Source organism: Ailuropoda melanoleuca, chromosome 3 (genome assembly GCF_002007445.2).
Source record: "Ailuropoda melanoleuca isolate Jingjing chromosome 3, ASM200744v2, whole genome shotgun sequence".
Lineage (NCBI taxonomy): Eukaryota > Metazoa > Chordata > Mammalia > Carnivora > Ursidae > Ailuropoda > Ailuropoda melanoleuca.
The window spans coordinates 26523423-26538734 of record NC_048220.1 but is presented as its reverse complement, the minus strand read 5'-3'; the positions used below and the strand labels follow the sequence as shown (position 1 = coordinate 26538734).

General features: G+C 45.7%; 1 protein-coding gene across 1 annotated transcript; it reads right to left on the bottom strand.

The window, feature by feature from the left end:
- Positions 1-6326: 6326 nt before the first annotated feature.
- On the bottom strand, positions 6327-10697 carry WNT8A (Wnt family member 8A). Its single transcript, XM_002922723.4, is given in 7 exon segments — positions 6327-6434; positions 6437-6932; positions 8041-8183; positions 8893-9018; positions 10164-10302; positions 10498-10531; positions 10630-10697. Coding segments are annotated over 7 exon segments (1053 nt in total). The 3' UTR covers positions 6327-6387.
- Between the last annotated feature and the right edge of the window lie 4615 nt (positions 10698-15312).

The following is a 15312-nucleotide window of genomic DNA, read 5'->3' as shown; positions in this document are numbered from 1 at the left end:
TAACAAATGAGCTCAGGCGGTGGAGAAATGCAAATAGGGCCTGATGAGGCAATCAAAGCTCTGTGACAGCGGAGAATAGTAAAAAAGAGTGTGAGAGAGAACTAGTGAGAAACTGGAGTAATCAGGATTATTTAGCTTGGAGAAAAGGAGAGTTTGAAGGCCTGAATCCATACTGAGAGGTCCTAGAGGATTTGGTAGGCTTAAAATATAGCTGTGGTGATTCAGGTTAGACATGCAGCAAATGTCCTGATAAGCACTTTATCACAAGTAAGGAAGGACTGCCTCCCCCCTCTTCCTTGATGGTCTTTCCTTTCCTTTCCTTCCTTCCTTCCTTCCTTCCTTCCTTCCTTCCTTCCTTCCTTCCTTCCTTCCTTTCTTTCTTTCTTTCTTTCTTTCTTTCTTTCTTTCTTCTCTCTCCCTTCCCCTTCCTTCCTTCCTTCCTTCCTTCCTTCCTTCCTTCCTTCCTTCCAGAGATTTTATTTATTTGTCACACAGAAAGAGAAAGCACAAGCAGGGGGAGTGGCAGGCAGAAGGAGAAGCAGCCTTCCCACTGAGGAGAGAGCTGGATGCTGGGCTCAACCCAGAACCCTGGGATGAGGACCTGAGCTGAAGGCGGGCGCTAAACCTACTGAACCACCCAGGCATCCCTCTTTTTTTTTTTTTTTTAAAAAACGATTTGATTTATTTTTTATTTTATTTTTTTTTAAAGATTTCATTTATTTATTTGACAGAGAGAGCACAAGCAGGGGGAGCAGGAGAAGGAGAAGCAGACTCCCTGCTGAGCAGGGAGCCCTATGCTGGGCTTGGTCCCAGGACTCTGGGATCATGACCTGAGCCAGAGGCAGAGGCTTAACTGACTGAGCCACCCAGGAACCCCTCCCTTGATGGTCTTTCTTTCTTTCTTTCTCTTTCTTTCTTTCTTCCTAAGAATTTGTTTATTTGAGAGAGAGAACAGAACGAGAGAGGGAGAGGAAGAGAGAGGGCACAGGAGCAGGGGTGGAGGGGCAGAGGGAGAAGGAGAGGCAGGCTTCCCGCTGAGCAGGGAGTTAGACTCGGGGCTCCATCTCAGGACTCTGGGATCATGACCTGAGCCCAAGGCAGATGCTTAACAGACTGAGCCACCCAGGCGCCCCTCGTGATGGTCTTTCAAAACAGAGCATACAGTGTTCACCTCTTCCTTAGGCTTTTGATTAGGAGCTCTTGTATTAAGAAGCACGTGGCTGAATCCAGTGATCTCTTATGGACTGCAAGAAGGTCCTGGTGAAGAAATGATAAGGGATCTTAGTACCTCAACATAGGTCTGCTCAGGTACTTGAGAATCTGGGAATGTGGGAGTGAATTTGGGCTCCTGGTGCACCAGCAGGCCTTTTCCCTTACCCACATGCCTAGTTCCCATACCCCTAGTCTCCCTACTCCCTCACTGACCAAGTGCAGTTTGAGGCTTCCTGGAGCCTTGGCCTAATTTCCTCAATACTTGCATGGGTCATCCAATATTGCTTTTGTGATGAAACGGGCAGTCTGGCAGGGTGGGCAGAACATCAGCCATGGAGAGTGTCTAGCGTTGGAGTCTAGTGTTATATCTTCAGTTATCTCCTTTGGTGACACTGGGCAGGACACTTTGCTCCTCTAAAACCAGCTTTCCCCCCCTTTTGTTAGGGAATGTAGCAGGATTAGCTGGTTTAGGGCTATAGTCCTACTCAAAGGTCTTTAACTTCTCCTTAAGTCTTTGGTCTGGTTCTTGCTTTCATTTCACTTCCCCCCAACCTGAACATTGTATCTGGGCCCTGAGTCTCTGTCTTTTGTGATCAATTATTATAAGTAGTTTGATCTGGGGCTAGAAATTTGTCTTTCTCTGGATCCTGCTTTTCCTTCCTCTACCCTCTAAAATAAACACTCCCGCTTTGACATTCCTTTGAAACTTTGACCTCTAATATAGACCGTAATTGTTAGCCTTTTTCTTTGAGTACCCCCTAGCGAACCAGGATTCTGCCCTCCCAAGTCAGCAGGAGTCAGGCGATCTTGCTTTATTATTCTAAGGAAGGCCTTTGCAAGTCAAAAGTTAGGTTTCTCCATTCTGGAGAAGGGCTGAGAAATTTAACTCTGCTGCTTGCAGAAGAGAGAGGAAGAGGACACCTTTCACTGCATATGAATGGTAGTCATCCTGCAAAGCTGTCATGACAGTTAAGAATGTCACCAGAGATTCCCAGGGCTCCCAGAGCTTAAGTGGTGTAAAGAAAGAGTATGGATTTTGGTGATAGCGGCCTGAATTCAAATCCACCTCCTTGTGTTTAATTTTAGGTTGGGTGCTTAACTTATCCGAGCCACAGTTTCCTCAGTAATAAGAGGGGAATAATTGTAACTCTTTAATTGGATTGTTCCCAGGATTGAAGCATATAATATGTATTAAGCACTTGAAACATAGTAGGTGCTCCATTACTTCCTTTTCACCGTTACTGTTACAACTGCCCACTGGCAAGCCCTGGGGAGATTGGCAGGGGCCATAGGAGCTCCAGGAACAGACCTCACAGTTTTCTTGGGAGTCCCTAATTCTACTCATGGCAAAGGTCAGACGGGAAGGAGGAGGAGGGAGAGGAGGAGGAGGTAAAGGAGGAATAGGACCTGGGAAGGAGAGGACAAAAAGCTTTGGAGGGGCCTGGCAAGCAGAAGCATATTTTCCTTTTAATCTAGACTGAGAAAATACAGGCTTCTATTCTCCACGTCATATGAAGCGGTGCCTGCGTATGAAATATGTGAATAGGCTCATGGATATGTTTCCCCTCATTGAGTTGATCTTTTTTTCAACAGGTTTTCAAGATCCACCATAGATTGTGGCCAATCTGCCTGTCTTGGGCCCCGAATCTATTGAATATAGGAGTTTTACTGTTTTGTCACCTTAATGATAGCCAGTTTGTTAAGGATGAGCCAAAAGGGAAGGAGGGTAGGGTTGTAACTAATGAATTTGAATAACAGTGTAATGCCTTGGAATGAATCCTTGACAGGAAGGTGATGGATGTAGAGAAATCAAAATTCCTTTAGTTTCTGGGTAGGGGTCTATGTAAGAAGATTGGTTGGTGTGATTGATTGCCATGAAGGTAAAATGAATGAGGATGGAAGAGACTTGGAAGGAGTGGGACTATGAGCTTTTTGGGGAAGTAGGAATTCTTTTCACGGAATTCCCAGTTGCTCTGGGTTTTATTAGTTGAAAACTTCAGATGTAAACCCACAGAAGACATAAGGCATGCTCTTCTTGAATGATCATGTGTGTACAGGGCAGCGGGAATAGTTTCCAAAAATCCCCCCTAGGATTATTTGGGAATGTCAGCAAGGTGGGGGGGTAGGGGGGAGATGTCAAAGCGTCAAGTACCTGGGTCCTTTGGATGGAGATTCAGTTAGGAATGAAGGGAGAAAATCTAGTTTGTTCATTTCCCTAGCACAGTGTCACAAGTCAGGTTTCATGATGGGCATTTTGGCGTCTTTGTTACTGGAGGACTGACCTCAGGACTACATAATTTTATGATTTTTGTTTTTCTGTGAGCCCCAGGTTAGTAATCTTTTCTTTTGGTTGCGTATTTCTTCACCATAATTTTTGTGCTTAGGTAGTGCCTCGTTCCCCTTTCCACTACCACCACACACAGACACTTTCTCTGTCACTAACTGTGGTGTCTTGTTGTAAACTTCCTCAGGAGAGAGGTGGAGGAAATCTTCCATTTCCTTAACATAGGCTGCATTTTAATGGATTTCTCCTTGTCTCCGGCATCTATTGGAGTTTTAAATGCAGAAGCAATAGAGACCACAGTGAGCTTTCAAGATACCTGCTTATAGTTTCTCTTGAGATGCCATCTTCCTTAATATTTCACCTTCCTTTTCATTAAAAAAAAAAGAGGGGTTATTTCCTGTTGGCATTTTAAAAAATAACACATTATTTTTTCTAAAAGTGGTTTATGACCAGTATTTTTTTTAATCTGTATTTGCTTATTTTAAAGATTTTATTTATCCATGAGACAGAGAGCAAGAGCACAGAGTGGGGGACAGGCAGAGGGAGAGGGAGAAGCAGGCTCCCCGCTGAGCAGGGATCAGATATGGGGCTCAATTCCAGGATCCTGGGATCATGACCTGAGCCAAAGGCAGACGCTTAATGACTGAGCCACCCAGGCACCCCTATTTATTTATTTATTTATTTATTTATTTATTTATTTATTTAAGATTTTATTTATTTATTCAACAGAGATAGAGACAGCCAGCGAGAGAGGGAACACAAGCAGGGGGAGTGGGAGAGGATGAAGCAGGCTCATAGCGGAGGAGCCTGATATGGGGCTCGATCCCATAACGCCGGGATCAGCCCTGAGCCGAAGGCAGACGCTTAACTGCTGTGCCACCCAGGCGCCCCCCTATTTATTTATTTTTAAGGGGGTTGAACTCCCAACCCTGAGATGAAGAATCACATGCTCTACTGACTGAGCCCACCAGATACCCCAGTAACTCATTCTTTTTGATAAAAAAAAATATATTTGTTTATTGTACAGAAATGTAAAAATACAGAAGAATACAAAAAGGAAAACAAATTACTCTATTTGGTATTACACGATAGCAAATGTTTTCGTATTTTCTTAAGTAAGCTCTATGCCCAAGGCTTGAGCTCACCACCCTGAGATCAAGAGTAGCATGACTTAACTAAGCCAGCCAGGTGCCCCAGTATTTTCCTGTTTTTAAAAACAAAATTGGGTTATCCTGAACATGTTGTTTTGTAATTAATTTTATTCACTTAATATATCATGTATGTTTTTCATGTTGCTAAGCGTTTCTCCAGAATATTATTTTAATGGTTCATATTCCATTGTGGGGCCATGATTTAACTAGTTTGCCCTACTGTTGAACATTTAAATTGTTTTCTAATTTAAAACGTTCAGCTGAGAGTGTTTCTCCACTCTTGGTGATCAGTCATTTTATTTGTTTATTCAACATATCTGAATACCTCCTCCCTGCAGGGAGCTTGGCCTTTGCACAGAGGGGAGACTCCCAAGGCTGAGATGCTCAGATTTAGGAGACCAGTTTTGGAGCCCCCAGGGGCCCCCTGCCCCAAGATTGCCCATGGAAGATGCAGGAGTGCAAATGAGGAAGGTAGAATCCACAACTTTCCTAGTCTCTTGTCCAGGTTCTCCCCAAGGCATACAGACACCCCAGGAAGCCCAAGTTAAGAGAGCAAACACACTTTGAATATGGTTCAAGTTCAAAGGGCTTCCTTGTCCCTCAAGTTTCTTAGGTTGCATTAAAATAACATCTTCTAAATCTGGGAGTCTGGATTGTTTTCCTATTGGCCAGTTCCTGGTTCTCAATTATATTATCTCTCAAACACTGATATCTAGGGGGTTGGATATTTCCAGTTCCCTTAGCCTTTTGCATAATTGGAATATACAAGCAGGGTTTCCCATTCCTTTTCTTAAACTATGGTTTCCAAAGGGAGAAATAAAAGTCTCAGGTGGATAGATAGTCTAGTGTTTATTGCAAAATGAAGTTGAGTTCCCAATCTGGGAAAATAACCAAACAGTCATTTTACAGCTCTTTGGGGAAAAAAAAAATCCCTCTTTGGGTGGGGTGGTGGAGGGGAGACTTATCTAGATAAGTTGGGGTCACCTGCCCACTTCCTATGACCATTCTTTTTCCATAGCTACAGAGGTGGTTTCTGAGCTGGGAAAAGTCCTCAGCTTATGTTCGGTCCTAGTTCCCCCAGGGTTTTGTGGGGAGAACTTTTTTTTTTTTAAGTAAGCTCTGTGCCCAATGTGGGGCTTTAACTCAAAACCCCAAGATCAAGAGTCACATGCTCTACCAACTGAGCCAGTCCGGCGCCCTGAGAACTTTTTAAAAGTGCATACTCAGACGAAAACTCTAACACCCTAAAAACCTCCCACTAGGCAGGTCTATGGTCTCTGCCCCCCTTATCTGCGTGAACATGTACTTGGTCTTTCTGGAGCTAGCCAGCATCGGGGAAGGTTGCTCCTTCAGAAGTCTGGACGTAACTCTTTGTTTTTTGCTTCCATTCCCTCTGAAACTACAGTGACAAGTACTTTGACAGTCCCTCTGGATAAGAGCCCCAAACCAAACAACTCTCTAGCAAGCTGCAAAAGGACAGGCACAAAGACCGGGAAATAACTTGCAGGAGAAGGTGAAATGGGGTCTGCCCACGTTAGAATGCCAGGCTCCAATTTCAACACTGTCAAGAATATGCTGGATCACCTTGGGCCTCCATTTCCCCGTGAATTGCAGATATGAAGAGAGCTACAGACCAACCCTGTGATTTTCCAGTTGTTTCGAATTCATTCTCTCTGAGAAAGAAACTGTGTCCCCCTCCATTGTCATGCGACCGAGCAAGTGACTCTGTGTGGGCTGCTGTCAGGCACTGGCCTTGCCTCGGGACCAGGCACTGCCTGGGAGCTTGAGCAGTAGTACTTGTTCACCACCTGCCTACACTGGTCACACCGGACTGTACAGCACCACTGGAATTTGCAGTTACAGCTGCTGATAGCCTCAGTTCTTCTCTCTTCCACCTGCAGGCCACACTCGGTGCACAAGCGCCCGCAGCTGCGCTGCTCCCACCTGGATGTGTTGTGGCTGTTCTGCAGACACTCCCGACCTTCCGTGCCATGGATGCCCAGGCTGGAATTGCGGGTACAGTAATCTGGCGATTCCTCTAAAAAGATCAGCTCAGCCTCGGCACTAGGAAGGAAGGCCTCAGTGGGTGCCCAGCGGCCCTCAGCACTGTTGCCAGCCCTCAACTGCCGCTTATCCATCTCAATTTTCAGGGCCCGGTCATACTTGGCCTTCAGGTAGTCGCCCATCTCCCGGAAGTCAGCCAGCTGCAGCCAGCATGTCTGGATGCTGCAGCTCCCAGAGATGCCATGACATTTGCAGGTCCTCTTCATGATGGCTCTCACGGCCTTCAGAGAGAAAGGGAGAGAGAATGACTCTGGGGAGGGAAGACCGAAGGCCAGCAATTAAATGGGATATTTTAGAGTTGTGCTGCTTAACTTTGGAGGAGCATCAGAATTACTGGGGAGGCCTGTGAAAAATGCTATTCCTGGGCCCTACCTCAGATCTTCTCAGTTGGAGTGTTCGGGGTGTAAAGGCCTTGGTAAGGGTGATTTTAAAGCACCCTTTGGTGTTCTTTGGGAAAAACAGGCAAGTGTTGAGGAAGTTGCAGGAATCAGGAAACCTAGTCTCTAGGCCCCACTCTGTCACTTACTGAGCTTGTTTCTCTCTCTCATTGGAATAAGAATGATCAAGAGAGTACTGTGTGAGTTAAAGAAGAAAATAGGATCATTGGCACTATTATTGTCTCCAAGGTAGGGGTTGGAGTATTGGTGAGAGTTTGGATTTGTCCTCTCCCAGAGGGAAGGGAGCTCATGCAGTCAATTACTCGTGTGGGTAAATGCCTTGAAAACCTCTTCCCCTTGCTCTGGGCAACCAGGTCATCCAGATATAGGTTCAAAGGAAATTTTTATGCTCTTAGCTTTAAATCCAACTTGCTTTCAGATTTGAGTTCAGAACACTCCAGAAGAAGTTTTGGGGGAGAACAGACCCTCCAGAGAAGCCTAGATCAGTCCCAATTCCTCGAAGTCCTGACAGATCTTAGGATGCAGGTTGGATGATAACCCCCCATTAATTTCCTAGAACACACACATTGAAATGGTTAAAGTTTAAAGTCATGAAAGCAAGGCTTTGGTACTGTATTGTTCTGTGTTCTCAGAAACCTGCCTGTGGAAGCGGCTAGACCGTAAGGATTAGTAATAACATTAAAGTAGAAGATCTGAGTTTATTGCCCGGTTCTGACGCTTATTGGTGGTATTATGTTGGCCAAGCTACTTGGCTCGCCCTGAACTGCCTTTGTCATCCAAAGAATGGGGGTAGCCATCCTAGTCCTGATCGGTGGTGTAAGGATCACACATGGGTATGAGACAGCTCTTGGTAAGTTGTGAAGGGCTGTACAGATGTGAGGCTCTTGCCAGTACTGTTCCTGATGGTTCACTTGTGGACTCCTATACCTACCAGCCTGCCTGCCCTGTTGTTGTGAAGATTCATCAGGGCTCTGGCATCCTTTCCCTTTTCCAGGCTGTCCACAAAGAGTTTGGAGATCCTTTCCCCAAATTCCACATTGTCACTGCAGCCTCCCCAGATCCAGCCATGACCTCCTGCACATAAGGAAAGAATAAGTTCTGCACACATTTCCCTGCTAAGTTTCAGGAGAAGAGTCAAGGTCACTTTGGCTAACATAGCCAAACCATCCCCCCAAGAGCTCTAGAAGCATATAAAGCTGCTGGTGAGACCAGGAACTGGAGGTGTGCAGGGTGGGTGGGTGAGGTCCTTTTCACAAAGCCAGCTGCTCACCATTCGGGTACTTTCCATCTCTAGGCAATTAGTCTCTATACCCTCAGTAAAGATAGGCATACTGAGCCTGGCCTACATGATCTTAGAGGTTCATTGCAGCTCAAACATTCTCAAATTCTGCACCATTACCCTACAGTAGTCTTGTTACAGCCACCTCCTCCACCTTTAATGACAAATCTGAGTCTCTTAGATGGTCTACAAATAATTGAGTAGCTCTGGCTTATGGCCAAGCTGTTCTCAGCCTGAAATAGGAGGGTCAGCTTTAAGCTCTCTTTGGTCTTCTCATTCCTAGATGTCTTGTTGGTTTTAGAGCTCAGTGCTACTTGGTGATCCTAGAATCATGGACCCAGGTTCAACTTGTGGAAGGGTCCAGGAGCTCCCAGTAAGAAGTTGCTGCTAGCATCTAGGGGTTTGAAGGACCTGTGTCCCCTAGCCTTTCCCTGGAAGACCTTAGCCTGCACGTAGCTCTGCCTCCCTCACTTCTTCCAACCCACATCAGAGCGCACAACTTACCTGTTTTACCATTTTTCGACTCATCACAGCCACAGTTTTCAAAGTCGCCCATGCTACAGTTCTTGGTGATGGTGTACATGACCCCAGCAGAGCTGATGGCATGAATGAAGGAGGTCTCCCTGGTGGCTTTGGAGAGAAAGAGGGGACTGGAAACTTGGACTCTGACGACTCAAAGCAGAGGCTTTGGAAAAGCAATTGTTTCTCTCCCCTGTCCCTTGCCCCTTTTGGGTTTAAGAGGATGCTCTTCTCCTTGAGAGAACAGTATATGTCTTTCCAGCATCCTTACTTCTTTCAGGCAGACGTGAGTATCGCCATGGGGCTGGGGATAGTAAAACTCCGGCAGAGAGTGATGGGACCAAGGCCACTCTCCTCACTATTTGTATTGGGACCAAGACCCTGCTCTTCTGAAATCCAGCCTGGGCTTCTGTTCATTAGCCACTGCTTCTGGTCCTTGGGCAATGGGGGACTTAGGGCCATGGAGTTGTCTTAGGAAAGAGAGAAGGGCCTTTTCTTCCTTCTGACATGAAGCAGGAACTACATAATAATCATAATGATTGTGGCTACCATTTACTGAGCTCTTATCTTACTAAACTCTTTTAAAAACATCGTCCTGTTTCATTTCCACACACTCCCGATTCTGTCTGTATACCCCATGGGAAGATACTTCTCTTCATCCACATCTTCTTTACTCCTTTTCCCCTACCTCTTCTCAGGCAACTCTCTATTGTTTGTATATAAACGAGCTTTATGTAAACTACTACATACAGTTAAAAGAGGTGCACAGGTGCATACACACACGTGCACACATGAGACACAGCTCAGTGTGGCTTTTCAACTTCTCTGTTTGGATTTTATGACAGCTGGGCAGGTGGGAAACTCCTCAGGGGCTGCAAACACAGGGCCATTTCCCTGTTTTTATTTCATACAACTCAGTGCAAGGTAAGTGTATACAAACACACAAATACAGGCATGCTTTTAAAAAATAGAGAAATGGTTACAGTTGTATGGAAATACCTTTGTATTCACCTCATTCAACCCTTACAGTAATGGTGAGCTAAACAGAGCTGGCCTTATTGACCCAATGACAAAACTGGGGTTGAGAGAGGATGTAACTGACTCGGGGTTTCACAGCAAGGAAGTGGCAGATGAGCAGATCACTGATCCCTTTTTCATTTCACTGTGCATAGAGATGTCATACATACAACACATACACATAACTGCAAGCCCACCTCCATGCACACATACCCCTTTGTGCAGGTGCACAAACTTACCACTTCTCAGCCTGTTGTGAGTGGAAAGCTGGAGAGCATTTTCCGGGCAGTTCCAGCGTTCCCAAGCAAATTGGAACTTACACTCCTCAATGCCACTCTGGGCACCCAGGGCCACGCTGGTCGTGTAGGTCAGATAGGCCTGGCAAAGGGAAAAGGGCTATGAAGTTCAGCCCTGGCTCCGCTCAGGTCATCTAGGGTTGCGGGAAGCAGGCAGGACTCAAATAGGTTAGCTCTCCAGGAAGGAACAATTATGGGCTCCTCTGGGTGAGGGACTTCTGGCACTGTCTCCCCTCCCCTCTTTTCTTTCCCCAGAAGAGCCAGAGGACCATCCTACCTTGGGACCTGTTATCAGGAAATTGTTCACTGACCTATCGAAAAGAGAAAAAGTGAGGCAGTGGTGAATGGGGATGAGAAATGGGGTTTCCTTGGTGGAGAGTGGGGAAGGGAGGGCGGGGGAAGGACTTACCAGGCTGAGGCACTGAAGGTGGCATAGCATATGCCCACAGCTACCCTGAGCATAAACAAGTCCCCCATGGCCTTGCTCACCCCCAGGGGACCAGGTCCAGGCCAGGGCCAACTCCAGAGAAGTGAGGAGAGGGCAGGGTCTTTCTCAGTATTTATGTGGGGGAAATTCTGAATGGCCAAGGGGGAAAAATCAACAGCTCTTCTCATTTGTCCCTCACTGGCAGGGCTGCAGGAGCCACTGACCCAATGGGGGACCAGGAAGGAAGGACTCAGCCCAAAGCCTCCAAAGGAAAGCCCCGCCCCACCCCGCCCCACCAGCCCTTCTTCCCTCCCAGACTGACAGAGGGGCTGAAGCCTTTCCCTACCCTTGAAGTTTCTTTCCTCTATAAATTAGACTTGTCTCTTCCTGCTTCATGGCTCATTTCTCAGAATCTTGTAGTCTGGAGCAGATGAGATTCCCAGCCCTGAAGGTAGGTTACCAATTTCTCAGAGTTACAGTGTCCTCATCTATCCCTGAGACCTCACTCTTTGTCCTGCCTTCTTCCCCAAGGTGTTAGTAATAGAGGAACCCTATTTGGGGCACCCTCCTACTCATTTTACCAAAGTAAGTGAATACACCTTTCCTACCTCCTTCCTTGGTGACTGTAAAGTCATGGAATCATGGGACCATGGAACAGAAACACTTCAGAGGCCATCTCTGTAATAGGAGGCCTTCTATCAACATTCCACCAAAGTAAGCTCTGGTAAACTTCCTTCATTCCTAGTAGGTCTGTCATTTTATTTTATTTTATTTTATTTTTATTTTTTAAAAGATTTTATTTATTTGACAGAGAGACAGCCAGCGAGAGAGGGAACACAAGCAGGGGGAGTGGGAGAGGAAGAAGCAGGCTCCCAGAGGAGGAGCCTGATTCGGGACTCAATCCTCTAACGCCAGGACCACGCCCTGAGCTGAAGGCAGATGCTTACGACTGCACTACCCAGGCGCCCCAGGTCTGTCATTTTATATGTGAGAATCAACCTTTGGGTCACTCAGGGCTGTATTTGAGAAAACTAACGCCTTTCTGACACTGCTTTGTTGCTAGGAGGTCAGTTCCTTAGGCAGGAATCTTTCTTTTCCTTTATTTTTTTGTTATTATTATTATTTCTAAGTAGTCTCTACACCCAACTTGGGGCTCGAACTCATGACCCCAGGGGAGATCAAGAGTCTCATGTTCTATCAACGGAGCCAAACAGGCATCCCAGGAATCTCTCTTTTAGGTTCACTTAAGTGCTTGAGAAGATGCCTGGAAAAACGAACAAATGAATAAAAAAAATTGTGACCCCTAGTAGGGAACCGAGACACCATTTAGGTAGGTTTTGGGACTGCAGTGAAGGGGTGGAGATCTTCCTTGGTTGATGGAGCTCTTTTCTTGGATGGGGGAAGGCAGCCCAGAGCAACTCAGAGGAACCTACAAACAGAAGATCACCATCCTGACTCATTACCCTGTGACCATGGATATCCATATCACATCCCAGCCCCCCAGGGCCCGATTTGGGTGAGAAAGCCAGCTCAGACATCTCCCCACCGAAGGAGTTGCAGGCCCCTGTCCTCAGGCTTTTTTACTTTTAAGGACAGTACACTCAAAATTTGGGCTAGGATTGGTGTCAGTCTATAAACTGCTACCTGTTACCTAAGTACAGAAATGAAAGTGTTTAGAAATTTTTATAGCAATTTGATGTAGTAATTTTATTTTATTAATTTTTTAAATGCTATTTTATTTGTTTGTTTATTTTTTTAGTACGCACCATGGAGCCCAACACAGGGCTTGAACTCAAGACCCTGAGATCAAGGCCTGAACTGAGATCAAGAGTCAGACATTTCACCGACTGAGCTACCCAGGCACCCTGATGCAATAATTTTAGATATGTTGGATCTGATAATAAGACATTTGGGCTCCTGTTTTTTGTGTGTGTGTGTTAAAGATTTTATTTATTTATCTGTCAGAGAGAGAGAGAGAGTGCACAAGCAGAGGGAGTGGCAGGCAGAGGGAGAGGGAGAAGCAGGCTTCCCTCTGAGCAGGGAGCCTGATGCGAGGCTCGATTTCAGGACCCTGGGATCATGACCTGAGCTGAAGACAGATGCTTAACTGACTGAGCCACCCAGGCATCCCAGGGGGCTCCTGTTTTGTATATATTTTTTCTGTTTCATTTTTCTAAGAGGATTGGTTTGAACATCACAAATGCAAAATGTCTTTAATGGACTAAAGCTCTGCCTGTCAGCCGTCTGAAAAGCTGTCTTCCTCTGCTTGCTTGTGGGCTTCTCTCCTTGGGGAAAAGAAGTATCTGAGACTTCAGTCACTTAGGAAAAGCCCACTAAGTTTGCTTCCTATTTTCCCTGGTCAAGAATCTAATGTTTAACTTTTCTTTCTTTTTTAAAAAATTAATTAGTTAATTAATTAATTATTTTTTATTATGTTAAGTTAGTCACCATACAGTACATCATTAGTTTTTGATGTAGTGTTCAAAGCATCTCAGTTGCATATAACACCCAGTGCTCATCACAACACGTGCCCTCTTTAACATCCATCACTGGGCTATCCCATCTCCCCAGCCGCACTCCCTCTGAAACCCTCAGTTTGTTTCCTGGAGTCCATAGTCTCTCATGGTTTGTCTCCCTCTCTGGTTTCTTCCCCTTTGGTTTTCCCTTCCTTTCCCTGTTGTCCTCCATTCTATTCCTTATGTTCCACATATGAGTGAAACCATATGATCATTGTCTTTCTCTGCTTGACTTATTTCACTGAGCATAATCCCCTCCAGTTCCATCCATGTCGAGGCAAATGGTGGGTATCATCCTTCCTGATGGCTGGGTAATATTCCATTATATATATGAACCACATTTTCTTTATCCATGCATCTGTTGAAGGGCATCTCGGCTCCTTCCACAGTTTGGCAATTGTGGACTCAACTTTTCCTTCTTAAGACAGCTGGGTTGACTTTCATGCCACTTGCTGTCAGGTCAGAAGAGGGTTAGCATTAGCTTTGAGGTAGTCCCCCCATGCCCCTTGAAAGTGTTTTAGGAATGACCCCACATTCACTTCCTGTGAATGAGCAACTGGATCTTACTATTCTATGTCCCCCACACACCTGGCATTTAAGTTGGTACTTTATAAAAATATTCTTTTTCCCCCTAGGAAGCAGAGGGAAAGGTAGAAACTTTGTGCATGCTTCTGCTCAGATTCTCTAAAGTTCTCATAATTTCTCTAAAAAGGATTTAGGATGTTGAGGAAAGGACTTTACTCCCAGGTATTAGGAGGCCTGGGCTTTGGCCACTAATTTGTTGTGTGACCTCGGGTAAGCTATTTACTATTGCATGGACTCAGTTTTTTCATCTGTAAAATGAAGGAATGGGGGAAATGTTGAACATTGAATGACCTCTAAAGACCTTCCCAGTTTTCTACATGCTGTAATCCTATTTTTTTTCTTTTTAAAGATTTTATTTATTTATTTGACAGAGAGAGAGACAGCCAGCAAGAGAGGGAACACAAGCAGGGGTAGTGGGAGAGGAAGAAGCAGGCTCCCAGTGGAGGAGCCTGAAGTGGGGCTCTATCCCACAACGNGAGAGAGACAGCCAGCAAGAGAGGGAACACAAGCAGGGGTAGTGGGAGAGGAAGAAGCAGGCTCCCAGTGGAGGAGCCTGAAGTGGGGCTCTATCCCACAACACCGGGATCACGCCCTGAGCCGGAGGCAGACGCTTAACGACTGCGCCACCCAGGCGCCCCTGTAATCCTACTTTTAAGGTTTACAGAATTTATTAATCCCAGAGGTAATTATAGATCAGAAATGGGGACGTCTTGTTTTCCCCAGCTGTTCTCATGGAATCATCTTTTTGTCTTTGAATCCTTCAGTTGCCTGCAAGGATAGACCTGTAAGATAGATACCTGGAGGACCACCAGTGCTTTCTTTGGAGTGCTTTGGGGCTATGTCTACATAAGACCCCTCTGCTAGACTGACCAAAGTCCTTCATGTGGACAGAGGGGCCCCTGGAAGGGGAGATGAACCAGAGACAGGCAGTCCACGTTGAAGTTTACAAGTCATTTACAGTCATTGTGCATCCCTTTTCCTTAACACCAGCTCCATTATCTCACTAATCTTTTTTTTTTTGAGAAGGGGGGAGGGCAAACTGAGGGGGAGAATCTTAAGCAGGCTTCATGCCCAGTGAAGAGCCGGATGTGGGGCTTGATCTCATAACGCTAAGATCATGACCTGAGCAGAAATCAAGAGTCGAATGCTTAACCGACTGAGCCACTCAGATGCTCCCCTCCTTTTTTTAAAAATAGGCTCCACACCCAAAATGGAGCTTGAACTCACAACCCTAAGATTAAGAGTTGTGTGCTCTATGGACTAAGTTAGCCATGTGCCCTATCTCTTTAGTTATTAAGTGTGTGATCCAACTCTTGGTTTTTCTTCTCCAGGGAGGGCAATCTGGATCTGAAGACCGGAGCAGATGATGATGGAGATAGAGTGGGCCCATCACAAGGCAATAGTGTCTCTGAATTAGTGGTATACTGGTAAATAGGTGTTTAACAACCAGTGGTGTGACAGGAGCCATGATTGGTAGTGTTTGCTGATATCATGGTACAAATATTCCCACCAGGGCCTTTTTCAAACTACCAACATGGACTTGGGAAGAAATGAACAGTACCAC